Raw genomic sequence first — 25,465 nt, 5'->3', positions numbered from 1 at the left:
TCAACCCAGTAAAACAACCCTCCAATGTTATAGAAAGTGATAAAAGTGATTTAGATCTGCTCTAAAAAATGTAATCAGCTCTTTCTTGGCTAATGCTGCTTTCTTCCATCAAGTTCTGTGTTAATCTATTGTGTAGTTTTAGTGTAATCTTGCTCACAAACAATCAACATCAGTGAAAACAAACTGTCCTTAGCAGAGGCAACAACACATACAAATGATATAAAATATGTAAAATGTATTTGATCGTTCGTATGTGAGCACGATTACACATCCTTCTTTTTTCCATTGGCATTTTGATGCGGTACAGTGATGGACGGCAGGTTTGCATGTTCACGCTGTGCCTGTGGGTTTTATTTGGTTACTGCGGCTGGTCGACTCCAGAGACCTGCAGACAGAAGCTCACTGAGGTGGAATAACTGAAAAACCTTTCAGCCATCAGAGTGTTCAACTGAAGACTTTATTAGACCTGATCGCACACACAGATAAGGACAGTGTGGTTGAGTGGATAAAACATGATTCATGTTTAGAGAGTCCTACACACACACACACACACACACACACACACACACACACACACACACACACACACACACACACACACACACACACACACACACACACACACACACACACGCACACGCACACGTCTCTTTGTTCTGATATTAAAGCTCCTCTTTAGTTTTGTCGGCATTTTTCGCGTCCTCAGCTATCGCGGCCTCGATGTACTTCTTCCTGTCTTCATCCTCCTGGAGACACAAAGGAGAGAAAAGGAAAGTTTATTTTTAACAGAGGATAAAGGAAGCTCTCTCTCACACACAAACACACACACACAAACTGACACTCACACACACACAACCTCTCACACCGTCATAAAAGCTCAGCCGGCGAGGAAGATGATTTTACCTTAACTCTGTCCTTTTTGGCTTTTGCCATCTCTTTATCTAAAAACTTAACCAGGTCCTTCACCTTCATTTTCCCCTTGTAAACCACCATCTGAAGAGAACACAGATCAAACACATCAACAACTATCACAGGTCTGCAGTTTCTCACACATGCAGCAAGGCTAACATGTGCAATGTTGTGTTTGGGCCAAAACGCCCTGAATCTTCATTGCTCCAGAGAAGCTTCATACCCTCTCAGCGTACAGAGCAGGGAACAGGCCGAGTGACGGGTAGCGTCCCTGCATCGTCAGGTCGATGTCATTGGCGGAGGCGTCGATCCGTGCGACCACCACGTCCTCTCGCTCCTTCAAGGCCTCGGCTAGCTCCTCCAACAGAGGGAACAGAGCCTGGGATTCCTGACTGTACGGCAGATCTGAGGAGCACACGGTGAGATTTGTAACCTTTGAATCGGTGCTCCCTGTGCAGACAGCGGTGGTGTGTTGTGTGTAACGTGTGTTACGTACAGAACATGACAAAAACAGTCTTGTTGGGGTGAAAGGCGACTTTCTCCAGAGTCATCCCCACCAGCTCCTTCACCGGCCTCGTGTCCCAGCCGTCAGGTGCCGGCTCGCTCTGCAGCTTCGGCTGTTGCATCAACACAGACACATTCAAAACGTCAGCTCGACCTGTCGTCCCAGTTCCACTCAGCAGATTGGGAGTGTGTGTTACCTTAGCTTTGCCCTCGAGGTAGGACTGACAGAATGTCTTTATGGTCTCTACGTCCAGAGAGTCAGAGGGCAGGTGATAGGTCACATGGTCTGTCAGGTTCACCAATCGGATGATAGGAGCCTCAAAATCCCGTACTCTGAAGTACTCCATCATCCGGCCATTACGAGGCTCATACACATTCACCCACACAAATAAAATCTGAACACACAAAAGGAAAACGAATAAAGTAAGCAAAAAATGCTGCTGTTTGAAAGATATTGTGTGTGTGTGTGTGTGTGTGTGTGTGTGTGTACCTTCAGCCTGAACGCCCCTGCAGCACTGTTAAAGGCAGAGTGAATCTCTTTGAAGTTGGCAGAGCTTTCGTTAACAAACAGGAGGGCGTGGTTCAACACAGGCGAGCCTAAGATCTGATTGGCCGTCTGCAAGAGATAAATAAAACATGAGTGTACTCAGTCCACATCACAGACTGTACGTTAAGATGTTACAGAGGAAACACAGTGCGAAAAACCAATTGTTAAAAAATTCCTGGATCCACAATGTGATCTGGAGCCACACCATTTTTTCCCAAAATCCTCTTCACGCTCCACATTTCTGCTGTTTTATTCAAATCAAAGATAAAACGTCTTGTGTTGGTTTCACGGATATTTACCTTCACACAACAGATATAAGCAACACATGCTTCAAACAGCCTAAGAGTCTGGGGAGCTGAACAGATTTGTTGAAGAATCTCAGACTTTTCAAAAATGTGCAAACAGGCAGCAGATCATCAGACATATTCACGAAATAGAAAGTCAAATATTCCATTATATTAATATTCACAGACAATCCCAGTGAGTTTAGACACAAAAAACAGCTCCAAGCTGCAGTGGAGCAGTTACAATGTGTGTGTGTGTGTGTGTGTGTGTTTGTGTGTGTGTGTCTGTGTGTGTGTGTGTGTGTGTGTGTGTGTCTGTGTGTGTGAATACAACATGAACTTAATACCTTTCCGGTGTATTCAGTGACTGGGTCCATCTGGTAGACAGTGATAAAGACGATCAGCTCCTCTTTAGATGTCTGAGGCATCATTTTATAAGCCTGGATGAGCTTAGACTGCAGCACACACACACACACACACACACACACACATACACACAGAAACACACAAGCAAACATACACACACAGGTATGAGTACAACAAACAGCTGGTCTTGAAATACTGTATAGATTCATACATATCGAAAGTAGTTCCATAAAAAATGTGTGTGTGTGTGTGTGTGTGTGTGAGTGTATCAGTACCTTTTTGAGCAGCAGAACAACATCATGGGTGAGACCATATTCACTGATAACTTCGTTGTTCTGTGTCACGGCAAAGTTGACGTCAGGAAGGTCCATGGCTGCAGAGTAGAACACCTGGACGTACTCGTGATCCAGCTCCTGCACACACGTACACAATCACACACACACACACAAACACACACACACACAAAAGTACACACAGTTACAATTGAGCAAAGCCACAAAAGCTAAATTAAAAAGTAAAGAGCAGATTTTCACCTTAAAGAATCCGACCACCGTCAGCTCCTCTGAGAACTCTGATAGGCTACGATCGGTGATGAGGTCAGCAGCAGACCCCGCCCTCCGTTTCAGCCAGGTCAGGATGGACGCCGCACTCACAGGATCTAAACACGATAATAACGGAAATAATCTTCCATGTTGTAGCAAAGTCAAATGAGATTCAACAGGCTCTATACACATTTCTTCTCTCGTGACTGTTACTTGGGAGCTGGAGATGATTAGATTAGCTTAGCATGAAGCCAGGGGAAACAGCTAGCCTGGCTAAACCTGGGACCACAGAACTCACCCGTTCCAAGCTGGCCTATTCCGTTTCTCATCCGAAATGAGACGACTGACAGAGGAGCAAATCTGAGGCCTAACCCTAGCCGTAAATTACAGCTCCATAAATGTGCTCTATAATGTCTGTGTCTTTCACGTACCAGGGCAGGGGACAGGGTTCTGTTTGTCCCCGCCAAGGTACAGCCTGATTATTGGAGGACCCTTGGCGTTGAGATCTTTCGCCAGCTCCTTCTCCTCTGTGACATCGATGACCGCCAGTTTGACCTCTGACCCCTCGAGCTCCGCAGCTGCACCTTTAAAAGCTGCTGATACACGATGGCTTTCTGCAGACAGAGGAGCATCTGCACATGGAAACACACAGACACATGCACACACAAACAAAAACACACAGCAATAAGGACATGATGAATATTCTGCAGTATGAGGTTGCACTTACAATCCATGTAATTGCTCTGTGGTGGCGATTCTTAACTTTAGCCTTTATGTGAACATTTAGGTTAAGATCAATCGGTGTGTGACTTACAGAAATGCACCAGGAGCTGTTTGTATTCTCTCAGCGCCCTTTTGAAATCCCCTTCATTCAGCTGCAGGACTCCGTCCTCCTCGGGGAGAGATGTGTCGCCCTGTCCCTCACGATGCTCGTCGGCGGCGACAAACTCACACAGACAGAAGGCCGACAGCCCCAGCAGCAACAGCCTCCTCATGACGGCTCAACCACGATCTGACACATTGGTCACCGGTACAAGCTTGAAGAGAAGGTACGTATGAAGGGAGTGGTGAGAGGAAGGGCTGACGTGTGCATGTCAGTGTGTGTGTGTGTGTGTGTGTGTGTGTGTGTGTGTGTGTGTGTGTGTGTGCGTGTGTGTGTTTGTGTGTGTGTGTGTGTGTGTGTGTCTGGTGCAGGTAGAACTCATGTTGTGGGGACCTCATTCTGCTTAGTCACTTTATAGGGAGGTGTCTTACTCTGGTGACAAAAGAGACCCCACAAAAAAATGTTTTAAGGTGTTGCAAGGTTAAGGTAAGTCTCCAAGTTTTTGTGCGTGCGTGTGCGTGTGTGTGTGTGTGTGTGTGTGTGTGAGAGTGCTGAGCTGGTAGCTGTGAATGCTTTCTGTTATCTGCCGACTCGACCCACCGGTCTGTAGCTGATTAACTTCCCTATCTAAGCCCCGCTGTATCTCTGCCATTGGCTGCTGTTCATATCAAGTATATCACGAAATATCTAAATGCCCTTTGCCTAACACAGTTACCCTCCACAAGGTCAGAATGGAAGCGAAAACACACACAAACACAAACATTTAACACATGCACATATTCAAGATGTGCAGAATTCCCCCACCAGCGCAGGTGTTAGAGGAATATACGTGTTCGGCCGTGTTAAAATAGTCAAAACCATTTTTTCCTATCAACATAATAGATTAATAATTAACTTTGTAAGGATACTGATCATTGCACATCATTACAACAGCAGGTAAAGAAGGTGCATTAATCAATCATTGCATTGCAGGGCAAAGTAGGACACTCATATGCCACCAGGTCACAGCAGGTTTAACCACAGTATACATCATGTCTGTATCCTTGAAGAACAAGCTCAACAAGCTAATTTGTTTTCCTGCTGAGAGTTAGATGAGAAGATTGATGCCTTAGACTCAAATATTAAATGTCTGGCGAGAGCTAAGAAAAGGTTTGCTTAGCCACTGAGACTTCAAGCCGGTGACAAAGTCCTCCTGCTATCACTCAATCTGATTTGTTAAATCTGAACATAAACCAAAGTAAAACGTGAGATGAAAGTCTTGGTGTCTTTAAATGCAAACTTAAAACCCATCTTTTTAACAAGGGAATAAGCATTTTGATCAAAAGGTCACACTAGTTCTTAAATTTGTGAACACGGGGGCAGACACTTGCACATTCTCTCTAACATCTTCAGCTGAGTATTGTGCCTTTGAAAAGTAATGCAAAGAAAAAGGTAAATTTATGACATGGAATCAACTTTAAAAAACCAAAATATATGGAATACAACCAGTTTCAAAAATCAATCTGTGTTAAATTTGGGTTTGAATTGATAATAATAGAAAACAAATAATAATAAATCAAAATTTTATTCATAATAAAATCACAATTTAAAAAACAACATGTGCAAACTTTAACTCACATGTAAACAAATGTCTTACAGCAGACAAACAAACAAAAATCACATTTTATGATGACAAATCGTTCATGCACATCCAGTCAGGTGTTTCACTATTGGATCAGAAAGAGTCTCAAACAGACCCGCACACACACACTCACAAACACGCACACACGCACACACTCACACACTCACACACACACACACACAGTCCTGTTCAGGTGAATAAAACTACCTGTGTGGGTTTACCACGGCTGTGCAGGGTAAAAAAAATCCCTTTGTGTTTAGTAAATCCGTTTTTCCATTAAGCTTTGTTTGGTTTAAACATGTCCGACATTCACACCTAGTTTCCTCTGTGTCATCACATCGGGTAAATGTTCAATGTGTGTTCTCTTCGTATTTAAATATGTAAAACAGCTCATTATCATGTTGGTTCATGTAAATCAGTCCCTGGACTGGACGTGAACTCGTTTGTCCACAATGTCCTCTCTGTCTCTGTCTCTGGTTTGTGTGCTGAGTTGTGGTCAAACACTTCAAGGATGGATTCAGTGTTCAGTTCCTCCTTGTTTTAAAAAACAAGGGAACCAACCCCCATACGTTCTCACAAAACATCAAATATGCGAAAACTATTGTTGGCTTTATAAATAGATTGTATATATTGGAATAGGTTTTTATGATTGAACCTTACACTGTTGTGTAAGGTTAAAAAATGCCTGTCCAAAAATGCCAGTTACAGATTGGGATAAGAATCGATGGCTGACATAGAGAAACAAACAATGGAGAGTTTCCAATGAACCTAAACTGCATGTTGTTAGACTGTGGGAGGAAGCTGGAGTACCTGGAGGAGGATATACTACACAATGCGTCCGTTGATTCATGGAGTAATAAATTAGGATTCATTATTGAGAAGATTCATCCTTTATCTGTATATCGCTTATCCTTTGAGGGTCATGGTGGGCTATCTGGAGCTAAACCCAGAATACACTGGAACAATGATAAACTACCATTCACTTTCAGGTTTTACAGGCAAAATAGAGTATTGACTTAACCTAACCCCACTCTGCATTTCTTTGGACTGTGGGAGGAAGCAGGAGAAAACCCACTCAGGGAGAACATGGCAATTCCACATAGAGAAGCCCCGGCTGACATGGGCTTCAAACCCTCAACCTTCTTCCTGTGAGGCGATGGCTCTAACCACCGCATATTTACAAAAACAATGATCATTTAAAATAAAAAGAGGAGGTTTTTAAGTGTATAAAGCAGCTGTGGTGAGTCTCGATTCTCGTTGGTTAAAAGAATCAAGTTTCTATAAAAAATAAAAAATGAAACAAAAATGTCCACGGAAATGTGTCAAACTGCTTTTGCAGCAAAGTCCACTTCTCGTCTGTCCATCTACAGTCTTCTCTCTACATCACTTACAGGTGGGACGGTCCGGGTCGTCCTATGGTTGTTTGTAAGTGAACAGATGGTGTCCACACTCTGGGCAGGAGTGATATGCGTCTTGTAGTCCACATGCAACGAGTGGGATCAGACAGAAACCACAGATCAGCCTGAAACACACGAGGGGTGAAGGTTTAGTTAAACCTGTAACAGCTCTCTAACATTAAGGTGTGTGTGTGTGTGTGTGTGTGTGTGTGTGTGTGTGTGTGTGTATGTGTGTGTGTCTCACCCCATCACTGCCAGAAGTAGACACAGGCCCCAGGCATCCTTGTTAGGATGGTACTTGACTTTAGTGGTAACAGTTCGCCGGCAGTGTGGGCAGCGCACAAAACCAGGCTTCCTTGTCAGATGTGACAGTGAGATGCGGACCGGAGGCGGCTGGGTTTGGCTGGTGTTGACCGTCTGTCTCGCACCGACTGTGGAAGGACAGAGGACATTATCAAGGGTAAAACCCCAACCAGGGAAGGGAAGGAAATTTAATTTTCACCTGCTCTGTTGGATTATAAATGGAGGACCAATACCTTGTGTGTGTGGATGGATTATGTATCCAGTGTTTCGGGGAGTTGAGGTCACAGACGTGGGCACGGAGGGCAGAGACAGGACGGGAAATGGATCCTGCTGTATCCTAACTAGTGAAAAAGAAAACGTTACTTCACACGTAAGTAAAATTCAGTTCACATCTCAAACACATCTCTTTCTCTCTGTTTCAGCTCTTTGAGCAGGTCTTTGCAGAACAATAATAGAATGTGAAAGAGAGTTGGGAGTTGTGCACCAGTAAATGTAAGAATATGGCCTTTAGTGACCTTTAACTTATTCATTTTAAATACTTGTGCGCATATATACAGTACAGGCATAATGTATAATCAGTATAATCAACATAACCTTGGGTTTATGTTAGTTTTGTCTATGGAACACTGCAAACCTTTTTGCTTGCTTACTGAAATGAGGACCAAGGGGGCGATCGATGTTTATCTGAAGAAAAGAGGTTTCGGCAAAACCAACCCGAAAATGCTTTCTTTAATATTGCCCTGAATATCTCCATCAACATTAAAATACATAAACAACATCTGCTCAGTTAAACGTCTGCTCTACTGTAATCACACTGTGACGTGTCTGCACTTTAAAGAAGACACGTTATGCTCGATTTGGGTTATTCAAATGCTCTAATGTTCAGGAAACACATCACAGTCCTCGCACTGCTGCAGCTCCTCTTGTCAGCCTCTGTCTGAAACACTTGGTTTTAGCTAATGTATCCGGAATATCTCCTCTCTCCCTAAGTTTTATGGTCTGCACTAAAAGACAAGATTCAGATCTCTAGAAAGCCTGTTTTTATAAGTGAGAAAACCCCCAACACACAGACAAGAAGATGAATGAGCAGAGAGATATCTACCTGCTTCTACGTAGGTGGGAGGAGGTGTGGAGGGGGAGGAGAGGGAGGCGTTGTAGGAGGGGGGAGGTGGGGTGTACAGTCCTTGAGTATTCCGAGCAGGAGGGTGGAGAGTGGCCTCGTCGTATGAAGGAGGTTCCATCAGGAGATCATCCGGTCAAACAGGACGCTGCTGAGAAGGAGGAGGACGGACAGAGATGGAGATAATGTTCATTGTGATGCACTCAGACAGGGAGAAGGGCCAAAAACCTATACCCAGAAAAACTGGTGCTAATACTTTGTATGAAGTTATTTTAAACAATCAATCCTGTAAATTCTGTGAGTGAAACAATCTGAGAAAGATTGCTGCTCCACCATGTGGGGGTTTTAAAGTCGATTTATTTCAAAGGGTGAGATGCAAAACATTATCGTTTTACCATAGACTGTGAAAAAAAGTGAAGCCAAAGTGTCTCAGGCGCCCCCTGGTGGCTGGCGGGAGTATGGGTCATAAACTAAACTAAATAGTCCGAATACGGATCAAGTCGATTTTTAGGTAGTACTTAGGTAGTTTGGTTTAAATCAGTTATTTGATGCTTGGAAAATGGGTTGAAAATGTCATTATTATGGCCAAACATTCCCTTTATGACACCAACTTTAAATTCACTCTTGACCAAATTTGACAAATCAAGATTCATGAATTATTATTGAAAATGTCAAAAATTTACCAATGATGTTAAAGAGAGTGATAAAACGATAAGTGATATTTTATGTGATCTTTCCAGACCCATAATTCATCCTTCCACCAAGTTTTGTAGTTTTCCCTTTAATGTGATCTTTTTTGTTAACTTTCTCTTTTTAGTTTTGTCTCGTTTTGTTGTGTGTTGTTTTATTCCCATGTATTTTGTATAGCAATTTGTAAGCTTACTTAAGAAAGTGTTACAGAACTAAGCGTTATTATTTTTAATAATAACAATAATAAATATAATTATATAATAAGTAGTCTAGGCCACCACTTATTTTATGTGTGTGTGTTTTTTGTGTGTGTGCCTGTGTGTGTGTGTGTGTTTGAGTGAGAACCTTTTTGCCATTACCTGTTGTTTTCAGAGAGCTGGTAAAGAGGGATAGGGCTTTCTTTTAGGGTTAAAGTTAAGATTTAGAGTTAAGGGTTAGAGTCAGGATCGAAGGGGGAATGCCGATGAGCGTAGTCACTAAGACTGAAGTAAAGAATGTGTGTGTGTATGTGCGTGTGTGTGTGTGCGTGTGTGTATGTGTGTGTGGACACTATTGTCAGTAATCTGAACATCTCGGCCTTCCTGCACTTCAAGCTGTGTGTTGTCACATGTCACAACCTCGTCGGGTCTGCCTCTCTGATTCTGTTGTTCAAGTTAACCCCCCCTCCCACACACACACACACATTCACACACACACTCTTGTAACACCATAGTAATGTCGCACAAATACAGCTTCTTCAGTTACTTACACACAGTAAAACACATGTTTCTCTCTCTACAATGTATTTCCAGAGCAGTTTGGCTTTCATTGAATTAACTTGAAGTATTTCCCTTTTAAAAAACACACTCTCAGCTTATTTCAACTCAGACGTTCACAACAACAACAAGAGCAGCGACAAAACAACACACCGTCAGTGTCGTAACTGACACTGAACTCAGATGATCGTGAATCACATTACATCACATTAAAAGCAGCCGGACCAGTAATGAACTTGCCTTTTGAAAACAGACGTGTAACTCTACCTCACATGGGTCCCTTCTCTTTTGTGAACAGGAAACATCCGAGCCCTGGAGCCTGATCCCAAACCAGGCTTCAGCCCTCCTCCGAACAAACTCCAAGTGCTGCCTGTGACGACCTGTCCTCCGTCTCTAATGGAAGTGTGAGGTTTGTGAGATGTGTGAGAGCAGTGGTCTCACCTGGGACGAATGAGGAAGCTGGGCTGGAGGACAGACGCAGCAGGCTGGTGACAGGCGTGACATCACAGCCTGCTCAACCTGTTTTCCTCTGGAATTAGAAACATTTTACTTCCCACAGAATGAGAACCAACCCTCTTCCACCAGTTCCCTCTGGAGTTCAGCCTCTCACACAAACCTGTTCCCACATGAGAACTCCTCCTTTAAACACACAGGTGTCACCAAGACACAGGATAGTAAATCTGCATGTATGATATTAACTAAACCATTTATATTTTTGTTAATGTTCTTTGTTTATTTAACAAGCACCAGATAAGTGTCACATAGAGACAGATAGAAAGTGAAGGGGACCAGGTTGTCTCAAGTCTCAGGAGACATTAGGTCTTGTTTCAATGATTTTAAATCTTAGTTAAAGTTCAACCTTTTTTAATTTAGCTTTAAACTAAACCTGAGTCTGTCTCGCATTTCTGTTCATATCTGTTATTGCCTTTATATTTTGTATTTATTTCTATATTGTGTCTTTTTACTGCATCGTTCTCTTGCACTGTTTTTACTTTCTCTCTCTCCACCCTGACTGTGTTGTTTTTTCCTTCGCCCCGTGTATGTAAAACACTTTGGCTCAACTCAAGTCTTCATGTTTTCTCGCCTGTAAATTTGTTTGTTGGTTGGTTTGTTTGTTCTTTGTCTGGAAGCGAGATAACAAAAAACCCACAGCACAGATTCCCATGGAACTGGGTGGGGGGATGTTTTGTGGGTCAGGGAAGAAGCCATTTAATTTAGTTGTGGAGCCAGGATATTTTTTCATAAATGTCTTGAACATTGTGAGAAATTTTTTTGACTTTTTCCCCTACTTTCCCAGGGAATAACTTGTGTATCTTGATTTGAAATAAAAAAAAACTTTTAGGGAACTGATTTATCAGGTGTGTGGTGATGGTCTTTCTTTCTTCCTTTCTTTCTTTCTTTCTTCCTTTCTTTCTTTCTTTCTTTCTTTCTTTCTTTCTTTCCTTCCTGAAATTACCTATGCAGCGTTTAAAGTCATTTAAAAAATAATCATCAACACTTTTTAACCCAAATTCATTTTATTAAGAAAACCTGAAGACGCTACGTGGATTCTGATTGGCTCAAAGTGACATCATAGCTCATCTTTAGATGTTGTGTTGGTCGGCGTCTCTGCAGAGTCGTCAGCGTCCTGAAGGAGAGAACAATAAATTAATGGATGAGGGGAGGGGGAGTGGAGAAGAGATATTCTGATGTAGGAATTTAAAAGAATACAAACCTTGTCACCCTCCTTAGCGTCATCATCATCATCATCTTCATCATCATCATCTTCATCATCCACATCTTCCTCATCCTCCTCATCCTTAACCTCATTACTCTCCTCCTGAGGCAACACTCCTCCATCATCCAGGAACTTAGAGAAAGTCTCCAGGTCTCTGTTTCCAGAGAATTCGACCACCTGGGAGAAGCAGGAAGACCTGATCAAGAGCTCTGTGATGGAATGTGTGTGTGTGTGTGTGTGTGTGTTTGTTTTGTTTGTATGTGTGTGTGTGTTTACCTCTTTGCCGCCGGCTGGGAAATACTTGAGCGTGGGGAATCCTTGAATAGTGACAGACTCTAGCTCGTTGGCTGAAGAGTCGATCTTGGCGATGATAATGTCTTCGTGGTCAGCGTACTTCTCACCCAGCTTATCCCAGATGGGAGCCAGCTCCTTACAGTGTCCACACCATGGAGCATCTACACACACACACACACACACACACACACACACACACACACACACACACACACACACATACTTAATTCCAGCCTGAGTTGTTACAGTACACATGTCACTCTGAGGCAGACGGACACTATGACTTACAAAACTCCACAAAGACGTTTTTGGTCGGGTCCAGAGCAACAGATTCAAAATTCTTCCCCACCAGGACTTTGACTGGTCCTTTGTTCCAGTCCTCTGGGATCTCCTCTGTGCGATAGTATGGCTGCAACAAAATAGATTTAGGCAACTGATTACTATGAGTGTGTGAGTGTAAGTGCTTGAACAAACACCAGTGTTATGAGAATTACCTAAAATTACCTAAAAATACAATTTTCTGACTTGTATTTTGACTTATAAATTTGATCCATGTCCCATCTGCTGACATGGAGGAGGAGGGGTTTGTGATCTACTGTATATACTGCAGCCAGCCACCAGGGGACCGCTGAGACATTTTGGCTTCACTTTTGGTGAGCTGTCATGTCGTCCATCTTTATTTACAGTCTGTGCTCACAATGAGGTCACGAGGAGTTGAGAAGAAGTTCTCCTACAGGAACTCTTTCTTTCTCTTTGTGTTATTGTGAAACTCTAGATAATTAAGATTATTGAATGTAGTTGAGTAAAAAATACTATATTTAAAATGGAATTATGGAGTAAAGTAAATAATAGGTGTTTGTGAGTTTTACCTTGGCGGTGCCGCCCACGACCTCCTGGCACAGCTGTCGCAGTGAGTCTGGACTGAGGTCACTGGTGTCGATGTTGAACTTCTTTCCCGTCTCCATGTTGATGATGCGAGCAGTGGGGGCGTCGCCCTCGGCCACGCCAAAGTATGTCAGCACATGAGACATGGCGGCTGTCACGTCGATGACAATGAACAGCATCTGCATGACACAAACAGAGACACACACACAGACACACACACAGACACACACACACATATGCCCAAAAACAAAACAAAATAGTTAAGACAATAAGGTTAAATTTAATTTTAGGTTTTTTAAATATTTAATCACTTACAATGACACTTTTTTGTACACAAACACACACACACAGACACACACACTGTGTTACCTTGCCCTTGAACTCTTTGGCAACGGGCCTGCTTGCGTCCAGCAGAGCCACCTGACTCTCCACGGTGGAGTTGATGAACAGCAGGCTGTGCAGGAGGATGCTCGAGGAGAAGATTTTATCTGAAGTCTGAAAACACACACGGACACACACACACACACACACACAGTGGGATTCGAGTATAATTTAACATTAAATTGTCTAATAATGAGTGTGTGTGTTTGTGTGTGTGTGTATCACCTCCTGCTTGAACGGGATGATCAGCTCCAGACTGTTTTCGTCGATGAACTTGGTCAGATTCTTTTTGTCCAGTGTCCCCTCTTCTGACAACGTGAAGTCTGCTCTGCCGTCGTCGAACTAGCAAACAAACAAACACACACACACAAACACACAAACACACACACACACAAACACACACACACACACACACACACACACACACAAACACACGTCACATCACTTTAAATAGAGGTGCTCACTCAGGTATCTCCCTGATCTCTTGGGCCTGTTCATTAATCTTTGCAGACATTTAACACAACCATGATGAAATCAGGCTATTGTTGACCTTTTTTATTTCTATAAATACCCTGAAAAAAATCTATAAGCACTGCATGTTGGCACTAGATGGCAGCAGAGCTAACACCATGAAGACTCCCTGTACCTTCACACTGTCTCTGTATTAAACTCCGTCTCTCTCTTGATGTCAGAACGTGTTCGTACCTTTTTGAAAAGCACCACTGAGTTTTCTTTCACTTCATACTTCTGGAAAACCTCAGGAGTCGCTGTCAGAGCAAACTCTGTGTCCGTCACGTCCAGGGAGAGTTCCTTAAACAGCTTCGCCGCCTCACTGTCCAGATCCTAGTGTCGATTCAATTTAAATATAGTGTGAATAATAAAACAAATACATCTCATGGGTTTTAACACCGGGTAGATAAGTTAATTAACGTACGTCAAAGAATCCAACGACATTGATCTCATGAGCGTCTATGAACTGAGCTGCAGACTCTGCAGAGTCGAGCACTGGAGCACCAGGACCTGAACGACGCTTCATCCACTGGACGATTCCCTCTGCTGTCCTCTTACCTGACAACACACACACACAGACACACAAACACAATTAGTGCAGGTCAGGTTCAGGAATATGTGTCTACGACCTGTTGAGGTTTGCAGATAATGTACAAAAGCATAAACCTGAAAGTTTGACGATGTGGGAAATGTTATTTTGTTTGTGTAAATTTAAAACATCGCAAAGCCCCTTAAAAACTGTTGATCTAATCTAAAAGAGTTAGGGTTAGGGTTAATCTACCTTCACTATTACCCTCACCCTCACCTAAACTTTCTCTAACCCCTAAAACTAACCATATCATAAATTTAATGAGAAACTGACCTGAACCTAACTGTACTCTTAACCTAAACCAAAATTAATCTAGCAAATCCTAACCCTAACCCTAATCCTAAACCTAACCCTAAACCTAACCCTAACCCTAACCCAAATCCTAACCCTAACCCTAACCCTAATCTATCTTCCCCCTCGATTTAACCTGAACCTAACTTTACCCATCCTACTCTAAACTTAATGTAAACCTAAACCAGAAACTAACCTAAACTTAAACCTGAAACAGTCACTTTAAATAATGATTTAAGTTGTGGAAGCCAGACACATACACACACACACACACACACACACACACACACACACACACACACACACACACACACACACACACACACACACACACACACACACACACACACACACACACACACACGCACACACACACACACACACACATGATCTAGAAATAGAAACTAATTATGTGCAGCTGTGAGACTTAATCATCGAGGGTCTGAAATGTATTTTTAATCAGTTTAAATTAATCCTCTGGGTTTGTGTGTGTGCGTGTGTGTGTGTGTGTGTGTGTGTGAGTGTTATGTGGATGTGTGTTTACCAGTGAAGTCGACAGGCTGCTTGCGGTCTCCATTGATGAACAGTTTGAGAGTTGGGAAACCTCCGATCTCAAACTCCTCAGCCAGCTCCTTCTCCTCCGCAGCGTCCACTTTGCCCAGACGCAGCTCTGCCTCCTCCCCCTTCAGTTTCCCAGCAGCCTCAGCGTACACCGGCTCCAGACGCTTACAGTGACCACACCAGGGCGCGTCTGCACAAAACCCACACAGATCATGAAGGAGAAAAACTGGGACCTGAGAGGGGTTCATGAACTAGAACAGGCCTCAGCTCCATCCACCTGTTTGTCACTATCAGCAGCACGTGTGCAGATATACATGGAAATAAGCTGCTGATAGCAATGGTGGCAGTTGGCTTAAGGCTTTATCCCCTTTGATGACCTCTCCTCTGCCACGACTGGGCTCATGTGTGGGAGAGTTGAGCCTGGAGAACATCTGGACACGAGAGGCCACGTGTGTGCTCGTGCAGTTGCATGATAACGCCTCGATGCATACGAAGGCTTTAACGGTTTTTTATTACGATAAAAAGACTGAAGCTTCTTATACTCAGCTCTTCCTGCAGCTTTTGGTCGTATCTCACAGTTTTCCTCCACTGAGTTGAGACCTCACTGCATATTTGTTAGAAAAGGCCAAGAATGACCCTCTTCACTTATTTAACATTTCGTTTTTTGTTCTCACTCAAAAATAAAAGAGCTCACATCTGCACGTCCGCTTTTAAAAATCTGCATCACATTATAACACAAAATCATATTTGTGCTAATAAGCAGCACAGATGTTTAAAGGAAGCCAAACAGATGTGATTAACTTTGAGAGAATAACCCATTAATTGGAGGGTTTTTGGAAAAATTAAAAATTGAGAACATTTCAGTAGCGATTGACTGTTACTGGATTCTCTGTCATACTTGTTGGGATCTGAACCTAAGGAGACAAACATCAAGATTCAACCCTATGGGTGTAGAATGAAACGAGTCTATGGAAATGAATGAATGTAAGTTTACAAGTTAATATGGACTCAGCTGTACACAGGTGAGATTGAGTTACGGGGGAATTTAAGTGTCTATGTCAAGTAATGTTCTAGTTTGTACAAATTTTTGTTTGTTTTTCAGTTATTCACATTTACATATTACATCGTAACTACTCACAGAATTCCACCAGTAGAAACTGGTTCTCGCTCAGAGCTCTGTCGAAGTTGCTGATGTGGAGAACCATCACATCTTTCTCCTCCTCTATCTCTGTGGTTTTCTCTTTCTTCACCTCCTCCTCCTCCGTCTGCCCTGCAGCTTCTTCTTCCCTCTCCTCTGGTGTTTCAGTCGGTGTGTCACCGTTCTCCTCTGCGTCGTTGGCCCGGGTGCAGGAGGCCCACAGCAGCAGGCCCAGCAGTGTCAGGGACAGAAGCGTGTGCGTCCTCATGTCGGCTGTTCTGGTGCCTCCGCTCAGGTGTGGACACCTTCAGTACATGTGTCCCTGCAGGTTTCTACCTTTATGTGTCTAATATGGAGAGTGTGTGGCGAAATGTTACTGGCCTCCCTGCTCGCCCAATCAGGAGTTACGCTCTTTCCAGTTTGAGCCAATCGGGCGGTGCCCTGTAGAGTCAACAATTGGGAAAACTGGCTGATCTGCTGTTAATGTTCCCGGAGCCATCACACGTACACTCATCCATTTGCTTCCTCCGCCCTTTTCCTGAGAATGATCCTGTTTTCTATCAGAGGTTGTCACCAGACACACAGGAGGCATGTGGCCTTATCAAAACCTAATTTACCTAATTTCTTTTTTATATTACATGAATTTAAAGCTCTCCTCGGTTTTCTCTCACCTGTTCTTATTCATTATATAAACACTCTCACCTCTTCCACCCTGATGCAAATGTTTCCTTCACACTGTTGTTGAACAGAAATTATCATTTTGCCTAGAGCTCAAATTCTAATGTCAGCATCACATGAGCACAATGTCAACAGATCCATTGGTTGCATTAGTCACAGGAGAGTTTACCTGTTTATCTTACCCTGTGTAGCTCCTCTTACGACGACACAAGACACAGGTCGGTTCCTTTGAACGGGCGTTTATTGCGGTGGCATGTCTCCTCTCTCCCTCTCCATCTTATCAACACCATCACGCTTTACACGTTACGCCGTGAGAACTGAAAGTATGTAAAAACACAGTACAAAACATTTCCATACATATCGCAGCACATTATACACATATAGCGAACACAAAATGACGCTCAGTGTCGACATTAATATAAACATACCTCGTTGGCCGCTTGCCGTAAAAAGAGGTTTTGATGTGCATTACAAGTTTTATAGCTTTGGTGACAAAACGCGCACCGTGCACCTGCCGTTTGCAGTGTCACAGTGATCTTGGCCCCCGGGGCTACGAACAAAGCACATTAGTTCCGCCTCAAGAAGCGAATAATACAAATACTGCCTGTATCAGTTACATTTTAACCTTTTCATTCATGAACTTAAATACCGGCACTTACACTCCCACCAAATCACTCATCCACCTAAATGTGGGATTTTCCGGTACAACAAAATATAAGTGGAATAAACAAAAAAATGTTCTTAAGCATCATTGAAAGTGACCTTATGTGATTGAGCTGGCCTCAAGTAAGGTGACTACCTTGTGTATAGGCCTCTCAAGATGAACTGATCTAGTGAGTGGTTTGCCTTTGTCAAATGTAGTGTCGCTAACTAGAAGTTTCAGTTTCCGTACCATGCCATCTGCACTGGGATACACTTCCACAACTTTAGCAAGCTTCCATTCATTCCTTGGTGAGCCATCTTCTTGAAGGATCACAATGTCATCTATTTGCGAGTTCCTTGATATTTTTTGCCATTTCCGTCGTTGTTGGAGGTTCAGCAGGTATTCTCGCTTCCATCTTTGCCAAAACTCATTGGCTAAGAACTGCACCTTTCTCCACCTTTTGCACAGGTACAGGTCTTCCTTGCAAAACTGTCCTGGAGGTGGCAGAATGATTGAGGATTTCATGGTCAGTATGTGGTTTGGAGTGAGGGGCTCCGGACCAGTAGGATCATTAAGATGCTCAACACTTAGTGGCCTGCTATTGATTATAGCCATCGTTTCGTAAAGAAACGTTCTCAAAGTTGTGGTGTCGAGTCTGCTTGCGGCTTGGTCAAGCATAACCATCAAGATGCTTCGGACTGTCCGAATCTGACGCTCCCAGACCCCACCCATGTGGCTAGCTGATGGGACGTTCAGCACAAATTCACAGCCGAATGCTCGCTGACGTTCAGGATCTATTCCTTTGAGCAACTCAGAAAGGACTCTCCTAGCGCCCATGAAGTTTGTTCCCTGATCACATCTTATTTGGCGCACAGGTCCTCTGATAGCCATAACTGTTCGAAGTGCATTCATGAATGCGTCTGTTGTCAAGTCATCGAGTGTTTCTATGTGTACTGCTCTCGAACATAAGCAGGTAAACAGCAACCCATAGCGTTTTAATTCCTTTCTTCCTTCCTTTACGATAAAGGGGCCGAAACAGTCAAGACCACAGTAAGTAAAGGGGGGGGATTCTTCAGCCCTTTCTTGCGGCAGATCTGCCATTTGTTGCACCTCTGTAGATCTTCTGTATCTCCTACATTTTACACACTTATAAATGTGTGAGGAGACCACATTCCCACATCCCAAGACCCATATTCCATTTGCACGCAATTCGTTCATGGTCATGCCTCTTCCTTGATGGAATACTCGCTCATGATAATGTTTGATGAGGAGGGCTGACACATGAGATTTTCGTGGAAGAATTGCAGGATGTTTTATGTCGTGGTGTAAGGCTGATTTTGACAACCGTCCTCCCACCCTGAGAACATTGTTTTTGTCCAGGAAGGCATTCAACCTGTGCAACTTGTTGTGCTTGCTCCGAATGTCTCCTTTCTGGAACCTGATTCTTTGAATGTCGCCAGCAAAGGCTTCTTCTTGCGTCAGCTTGATAATGAAAACTTCCGCTTCTCTTCTTTCTTCGAGATTGGTTGTTTCATTAGTTCTTGGTTGAAGTCCTTTGAATTCTCTGACATATCTCTTGAGCCTGGCGATGGCTCTCACAGCTCTGTTCCAGTCAGAAAACTTAGTGAAGCGGTTTGCCATTGCATTCGCCTCCTCTGTCTTAGCTGCATGAGCATAGGCTTTGCGAAGCTCTGGGTCTGTCGTTTCTACTTCTACTTTCTCTTCTTCACATGGCGGAATTTGCTGCCAAAGGAAGTTGGGTCCTTTAAGCCAATTAGACTCCTTCAGCTGAACTGCACTCAACCCTCTGGAGGCATGGTCGGCTGGATTGCTTTCAGACCTGACATGTCGCCACTGTTCAGGGCTTGTGCTGGATCGTATGCGTTGGATTCTGTTGGCTACAAATGTGTGGAACCTCTTGGCGTCGTTGTTCACGTAGCCGAGGACCACCTGTGAGTCAGTCCAGTAATACTCTTGCAGGCCTTCAATCTCAAGTTCACCCTTGATGAGGTCTGCGTTGCGGACGGATGTCACAGCTGAAGATAACTCAAGTCTTGGAATGGTCGTTAGTTTGACAGGAGCTACTCTTGCCTTCCCAATGACAAGAGAGCAACTGATGTGTCCCAGTTCACTTATTGCTCGAAGATACGAGCATGCACCATAGCCTTGAAAACTTGCATCTGAAAAGCTGTGAAGCTCATATCTTATGACCTTCCCGAAGTTTGATGGGAGGTAGCTCCTTGGAATCTTCAGCGCTGCCAACTGAGGCAAATCTCTTAGCCATTCCTCCCATTGCGGAAGAATGTGTTCAGGGAGATCTTCATCCCAGCCTACTTTGTCTTTGCATAGCGCCTGAAGAATCTGTTTGCCGACTAGGATGAAGGGGGCCACAAACCCTAATGGATCATAGATGGAGGCAACAGTCGAAAGAACACCTCTCCTTGTCAGTGGATTTTCCTTAACCACAACTCTAAACTGGAAATAATCCGCTTCGACGCACCACTGAACTCCGAGTGCTCGTTCTATATATGGTTCTCCAAGAGCCATGTCTTGATCCTTGGTTTGCGCACGTTCCTCAAGTGGTATTGCTTCCACTACTTCCTTGTCATTGGACACAAATTTATGCAGCCGTAGGTTTCCTGTTCTGCATAAAGCTCTTGACTCTTCCACCAGATGTATGGCTTCCGCCGCTGACTCTACACCTGTTAAGCCATCGTCAACGTAAAAGCTTCTCTGTATGAACTTGATGGACTCTTCGCTGAACTTTCCATGACCCTGCGATGCCAGATGTTTGAGGCCAAAGTTGGAGCAGCCAGGGGATGAGGCTGCCCCAAACAGGTGTACTCTCATCCTGTACACTGAGGGTTTTGTGTCAAGATTGCCTTTATCCCACCAGAGGAATCTGAGGTAGTCTTGATGTTCCTTTGCAACGTGAAATTGGTGAAACATTCTCTCGACATCACACATTATGGCTATTGGACCCTTTCTGAATCGACAAAGCACTCCAACTAAGGTGTTAGTCAAGTCTGGTCCAGTCAAGAGATGGTCATTTAGAGAGGTTTCCTGAAACCGTGCAGAACAGTCGAAAACCACACGGATCTTCCCGGGTTTGTGGGGGTGGTAGACACCGTGATGCGGGATATACCATGCTGGTTGGTCATTGAGTTCGGACTGTGGAACTTTCTCAGCATCTCCTCGTTCGATTATGTCGTTCATGAACTGGACATAATCCTTGCAATACTGCTCGTTTTTCCTTAGTCGTCGCTCTAATGACATGAGCCTGTGAACTGCACACTGTTTGTTGTCTGGAAGATTGGGCTTGTCTGTTTTGAAAGGAAGTGGGAGTTCATAGTGACCATTTTCCTTCTGCTTTACACCTTCTTTCACTTTTGACAAGAAGAGGAGGTCTTCCTGCGAGATTGGATTACCATCTGTGGTACGCTCTGTGAAATCAGATTCGAGAGCTTTGATAATGTCTGTTGGATTGATCTCTTTAACATGTGTTCTGCACACAAAGTGCACCTCCCTCTTTAGCCTAGCAGACGGCTGTGCATCAGGGGTCACTTGCCGTACCATCATTTTGTGACTGGTTCCTATTGAATCACCGTGGTCACTTGCTTGATTGGAGCAGCCAACAATGCTCCAGCCCAGGTCTGTTAACTGTCCGTATGGCTGATTCTCTTTTCCAGACAGAATCTCTCTTGGGAGAAGGGCTTGGTGACAGTTATAGCCAATCAAGAGGCCAACTTCGCAATCCAATGGTGGTGGAATTTTGTCTACCAATTGCTCCAGATGAGTCCATTTATGAGCAGTTTCAGAAGTTGGAATGTGTGACCTGTCTGCTGGAATGAACTCTCGTGTGAAAAGAGGTGGCAATGAAATCCTCTTCTCCGAATCATATCCTCTCACTTGTAGATGTGTTAGTTTCTGACAAGCTATGACTGCTGACCTTGTAGACATTGTGGATAGCTTCAGACTTACATTCTCTTTGGTTGTGTTGAGGTTTTGGGCAACTTCATCCAGAATGAAAGTTGTGTCGCTCTGTGTGTCTAAGAGTGCATAGACAAGGACTTCATGATTCGGCTGTTTTGTGGATGAGACCCAGACCGGTACAATTGAGGATGTCTGTGTACTCGAACCGTCTTGTAGGATTCTGTTAGTAGTTGCTGTTGCAGCTATTTCTTTGGTGTCCACCTTTGGAGTCATTGACCATTGATGATTCTTGAATTTGTCATCATGTAAACATGTTGGGTGTCCTTTCTGACACCGTTCACATATGCTCTTGTTGTCACACTTTCTTGAAATATGACCACTTCCTAAACATCCAAAGCAAAGCTTCTCTACTTGCACAAACTTGTTACGCTCTTGAACTGTCTTTTCACCAAACTTTCTGCACTTGGCGAGTACATGTCCTTTCCTTTTGCAGAATACACATTCTGAGATGCTGCTTTCTGTTGTGTTTGTGGACAGTGTCTTTGCTTGAATGGTTTGGCTTCTTGGATGCTTTGGTTTTTCACCTTCCACACTCTTGAGCGCTTGTATTGAAGATATGGGATCACAAGCAAGATCTGCTTCCTTTGACAGGAAGTTTACCAATACTTTGAATGGAGGGTACTCAGCATTTGCTTGTCTGTATTCCATTGCCTTGCGGTTCCAACTGGATGCCAGCCAATCTGGCAATTTAAGGAGAATTTTTTGACTCTCGTTGCAGTCATTGAGAACTTCCAATGTCTTGACATGGGGCATTGCGGCTTGACAGCTCTCGAGGAAGTCTGCAAATTCTCTTAGCTCGAAACCTTCTTTAGAGCTTATTTTTGGCCATGCACTTAGCTTGTCTCTGTAGGACTTCCCAATAATGAATGGGTCTCCAAAACGTTTATCCAACAGTTGCCAGGCTGAGTCGTATGCTACTTCAGTGCCCAGTAGGAAGAATCCTTCAACAGCTTTCTTCGCAGCACCACCCAAGTACTTTCTTAGGTAGTACAGTTTTTCGTTCTTTGGGATGTTTTTCCTGTTTATCAATGTTTCAAAGGAGAGTTTCCAGTCCTTGTATTTCAAGGGATCTCCAATGAATAATGCAGGCTCTGGTGTTGGAAGACGATTGGCACTTATAGCTTCTGCTAGCATGTTGACCAAGTCTGAGCTGTTCTGCGCTTGAGGCATGGGCATTGAAGTAGGTGGAGCTTGAGGAATGAATGGGGGGTTTGGGGCATAAGTGTGAAGACCTTGAGTTTTTCCTAATCGTAATGCTTCATTTAGGGAGTTGCTTGCTTCAGACCTTTCTTCAATTTGTTCATAGACCTTCACTCTTGCTCTAGCAGCGTTAAACTTCTTAACTTCTTCTAACCTTTCGATTCTTTTACGCCTGTCTTGCATTGCTTGTTGTGTGGCTAGATTCTCAGTTTCTAGCCTCCGAAGCTCTGTTGTTTCCCTTTCTTGTTCCTCCAAAACCGCCAAAACTTCCCGGGATGCAGCAGCTTCAGCTGCAGCCTCATACCTTTTTACTGAGCAGACACTGGTGTAGTTGGAGCCACGTTTCGATCTTTGAGATAGTGGTCTTGATAAGGAGCCTGTTGAGTCGAGTACAGATCCAACATCAGGCCAGGGTTCTTCTTCCTCTGCTGTATGCCCTTTAAGCTGCCTTTCTGCCTTTTCAATCATAAATCCTGAAAGCGATACGCACGTGTCAACTCTGCGCCGCAGGTCTGGCTCAGGAGTTTGTATTTCCCGCAACTCTTCATAAATGTTCTTTACCTTTGTGCATGTGCTTTGTATGTTATCAATAAGCTCACCCAATTCATCCTTGGATGCCTCATCAGTCAATATATCCTTGCCTATTCTTGCCTGACACCTCCACCTCTCATAGATTACTCTATATCGACGTTGGATACCCTTTAGCCTTTCCTCTTGAAGTTCTCTACCCTTTTCTGTTAAGGTTCTTGTTCTTTCGCTTCTTCGTAGGCTTTTCTCCTCTTCTGGGAAGTCAGGGTCTGTAGCTTCATGTTGAGCAGGTGATTCGGCATTCTTGTGGCAGGTCTCTGAACTTTTGTAAGACATTTTGAGATGACTTGAATGGCTATGGGATGTGTGTAGCTATTGAGCTTCAAATGGATTAGATTAGGCTATGTATAAATGTAAGCTACAGAAGGCTTTCAGTAAAGTAGCCATGCAGGTCTGAATATGGACTTTCATATTGCATTAAATAAAATAGTATTTTCACTTCACTCAAATTTAAAAGCAAAACAAATACCTTTGTAAAAATGCAACAAAAATCTCAAATATACTTGTACTTCACACAAGAAAAGGTTTTCACATTAGTGGACTGGCCCTTTAAATTTCACTTCAGTCACCCTTTAAACACTGCTATTTTCATAAATCAAAATTTACAAGTATTACTTTCCCATTCACTTAGCACTTATACAATAAGCTGCTTAAGAGGAGTAACACACATCAACACACATTATGTACAGAACTGAGTCCTTTTTAAGTTAGTTGAGCCACTTCTCACACCGCTTTCACTTGAAGGTGATGGTGGAGCACCTCTTGGCTTTGCCTTGAAACTTGCGCATGTGACACAGTTTACCTTCCATATATTGCCGCCGCTATGGCGACAGTGATTGAAGTGCGTTGCTTTTCCGCTCTGCTGCGATGCCGAGTGATCCCGTCACGTCGTCACACAGCTGCGGTCTCGTCGTCTCGCCTACCCGCGCCGAGCAGTCGAGTTCTCACTGTAGCTCCTCTTACGACGACACAAGACACAGGTCGGTTCCTTTGAACGGGCGTTTATTGCGGTGGCATGTCTCCTCTCTCCCTCTCCATCTTATCAACACCATCACGCTTTACACGTTACGCCGTGAGAACTGAAAGTATGTAAAAACACAGTACAAAACATTTCCATACATATCGCAGCACATTATACACATATAGCGAACACAAAATGACGCTCAGTGTCGACATTAATATAAACATACCTCGTTGGCCGCTTGCCGTAAAAAGAGGTTTTGATGTGCATTACAAGTTTTATAGCTTTGGTGACAAAACGCGCACCGTGCACCTGCCGTTTGCAGTGTCACAGTGATCTTGGCCCCCGGGGCTACGAGCAAAGCACATTAGTTCCGCCTCAAGAAGCGAATAATACAAATACTGCCTGTATCAGTTACATTTTAACCTTTTCATTCATGAACTTAAATACCGGCACTTACACCCTGAAACTGTTCATATTTTACTCTGAAGGGTTAAACCGTATTCAGGGACTCTATTGTAGTATTACAGGTCATATTTATACTGTTATCTTATGATACTGCTGTTATTTATGTAACTTTCCCACTTCTACCTGTTGATATGTACTTTTGTATTGTATGTGGTATGTACTGATGTGTTGTCTGTGTATTTTATGTACTTTTAGTGTATGTGGTATGTACTGATGTGTTGTCTGTGTATTTTATGTACTCTTAGTGTATTTTCCGAGAAGCCAAAGACACATTTCCACTGAAATTTTCTGAAATAAATAAATTATAATGAGAATTATCAACAGTTCTATTATTTATACCACTTTCCTTGAGGGACACACACATTCATACAGTGGATCTATTTGCAACACCTCCACACATGACTCCATGGCGATTTTGGATTCACCCTCCAACCTTAAGACCACCTGCCGTCAGGGCGGCTGCACTCTGGAGGATTTTCAACTCTGCACCGATTTTTTAAATGTGGGAGGATTTACTGACAGGTTTAACAGATCTTTAATCTCATAATCTTCAGAACACACACACTGGACAAACTGCCTCACTAGGGTTAAGGAAACGATTTCACAGGGACAATTCCACAGACAAATCTCACAGAAACTTGTCATATCTTCTTCTAGTCTTCAGTTATTTATGGCGTTTTTCTCACCTTCCACATCATTTTTAATAA

General features: G+C 43.4%; 4 protein-coding genes across 8 annotated transcripts; all 4 read right to left on the bottom strand.

Moving 5' to 3' along the window:
• Positions 1–438: 438 nt before the first annotated feature.
• Positions 439–4,244, bottom strand: zgc:136472 (uncharacterized protein LOC678514 homolog). The gene is made up of 11 exons (XM_053417720.1): positions 3,967–4,244; positions 3,584–3,784; positions 3,144–3,268; positions 2,886–3,023; positions 2,592–2,699; positions 1,904–2,029; positions 1,611–1,808; positions 1,406–1,526; positions 1,133–1,314; positions 904–993; positions 439–746 (listed from the first exon to the last, which is right to left on the bottom strand). The coding sequence occupies exons 1-11, from the start codon at positions 4,145–4,147 to the stop codon at positions 663–665; spliced, it is 1,554 nt and encodes a 517-aa protein (XP_053273695.1). The 5' UTR covers positions 4,148–4,244; the 3' UTR covers positions 439–662.
• Positions 4,245–5,520: 1,276 nt separating this feature from the next.
• On the bottom strand, positions 5,521–10,353 carry si:dkeyp-75b4.8 (lipopolysaccharide-induced tumor necrosis factor-alpha factor homolog). 4 transcript variants are annotated; one of them, XM_053417728.1, is made up of 5 exons: positions 10,102–10,353; positions 8,399–8,567; positions 7,530–7,637; positions 7,238–7,424; positions 5,521–7,118 (listed from the first exon to the last, which is right to left on the bottom strand). In XM_053417728.1, the coding sequence occupies exons 2-5, from the start codon at positions 8,535–8,537 to the stop codon at positions 7,010–7,012; spliced, it is 543 nt and encodes a 180-aa protein (XP_053273703.1). In that variant the 5' UTR covers positions 8,538–8,567; positions 10,102–10,353; the 3' UTR covers positions 5,521–7,009. The 4 variants fall into 4 exon arrangements, with proteins under 4 accessions (XP_053273703.1, XP_053273704.1, XP_053273701.1 ...); XM_053417729.1 differs by having other exon boundaries at positions 8,399–8,564; XM_053417726.1 differs by having other exon boundaries at positions 8,399–8,564; positions 10,129–10,351.
• A 1,006-nt stretch (positions 10,354–11,359) lies between these two features.
• On the bottom strand, positions 11,360–16,554 carry pdia2 (protein disulfide isomerase family A, member 2). The gene is made up of 11 exons (XM_053417717.1): positions 16,228–16,554; positions 15,073–15,279; positions 14,073–14,206; positions 13,844–13,981; positions 13,364–13,480; positions 13,127–13,252; positions 12,742–12,936; positions 12,161–12,281; positions 11,855–12,033; positions 11,576–11,755; positions 11,360–11,488 (listed from the first exon to the last, which is right to left on the bottom strand). The coding sequence occupies exons 1-11, from the start codon at positions 16,493–16,495 to the stop codon at positions 11,432–11,434; spliced, it is 1,722 nt and encodes a 573-aa protein (XP_053273692.1). The 5' UTR covers positions 16,496–16,554; the 3' UTR covers positions 11,360–11,431.
• A 534-nt stretch (positions 16,555–17,088) lies between these two features.
• Positions 17,089–24,622, bottom strand: LOC128432534 (uncharacterized). Of its 2 annotated transcripts, XR_008335306.1 has the most exons (3): positions 24,520–24,622; positions 24,132–24,408; positions 17,124–17,222 (listed from the first exon to the last, which is right to left on the bottom strand). XR_008335306.1 is itself a non-coding variant. In XM_053417714.1 (2 exons), exon 1 carries the CDS (start codon positions 21,506–21,508, stop codon positions 17,669–17,671), a length of 3,840 nt encoding a protein of 1,279 aa, XP_053273689.1. In that variant the 5' UTR covers positions 21,509–21,753; the 3' UTR covers positions 17,089–17,222; positions 17,334–17,668. The 2 variants fall into 2 exon arrangements, 1 of the variants encoding a protein (XP_053273689.1); XM_053417714.1 differs by lacking the exons at positions 24,132–24,408; positions 24,520–24,622 and adding an exon at positions 17,334–21,753 and having other exon boundaries at positions 17,089–17,222.
• Between the last annotated feature and the right edge of the window lie 843 nt (positions 24,623–25,465).

Source organism: Pleuronectes platessa, chromosome 3 (genome assembly GCF_947347685.1).
Source record: "Pleuronectes platessa chromosome 3, fPlePla1.1, whole genome shotgun sequence".
Lineage (NCBI taxonomy): Eukaryota > Metazoa > Chordata > Actinopteri > Pleuronectiformes > Pleuronectidae > Pleuronectes > Pleuronectes platessa.
This window is presented reverse-complemented; position numbering and strand designations above follow the sequence as displayed.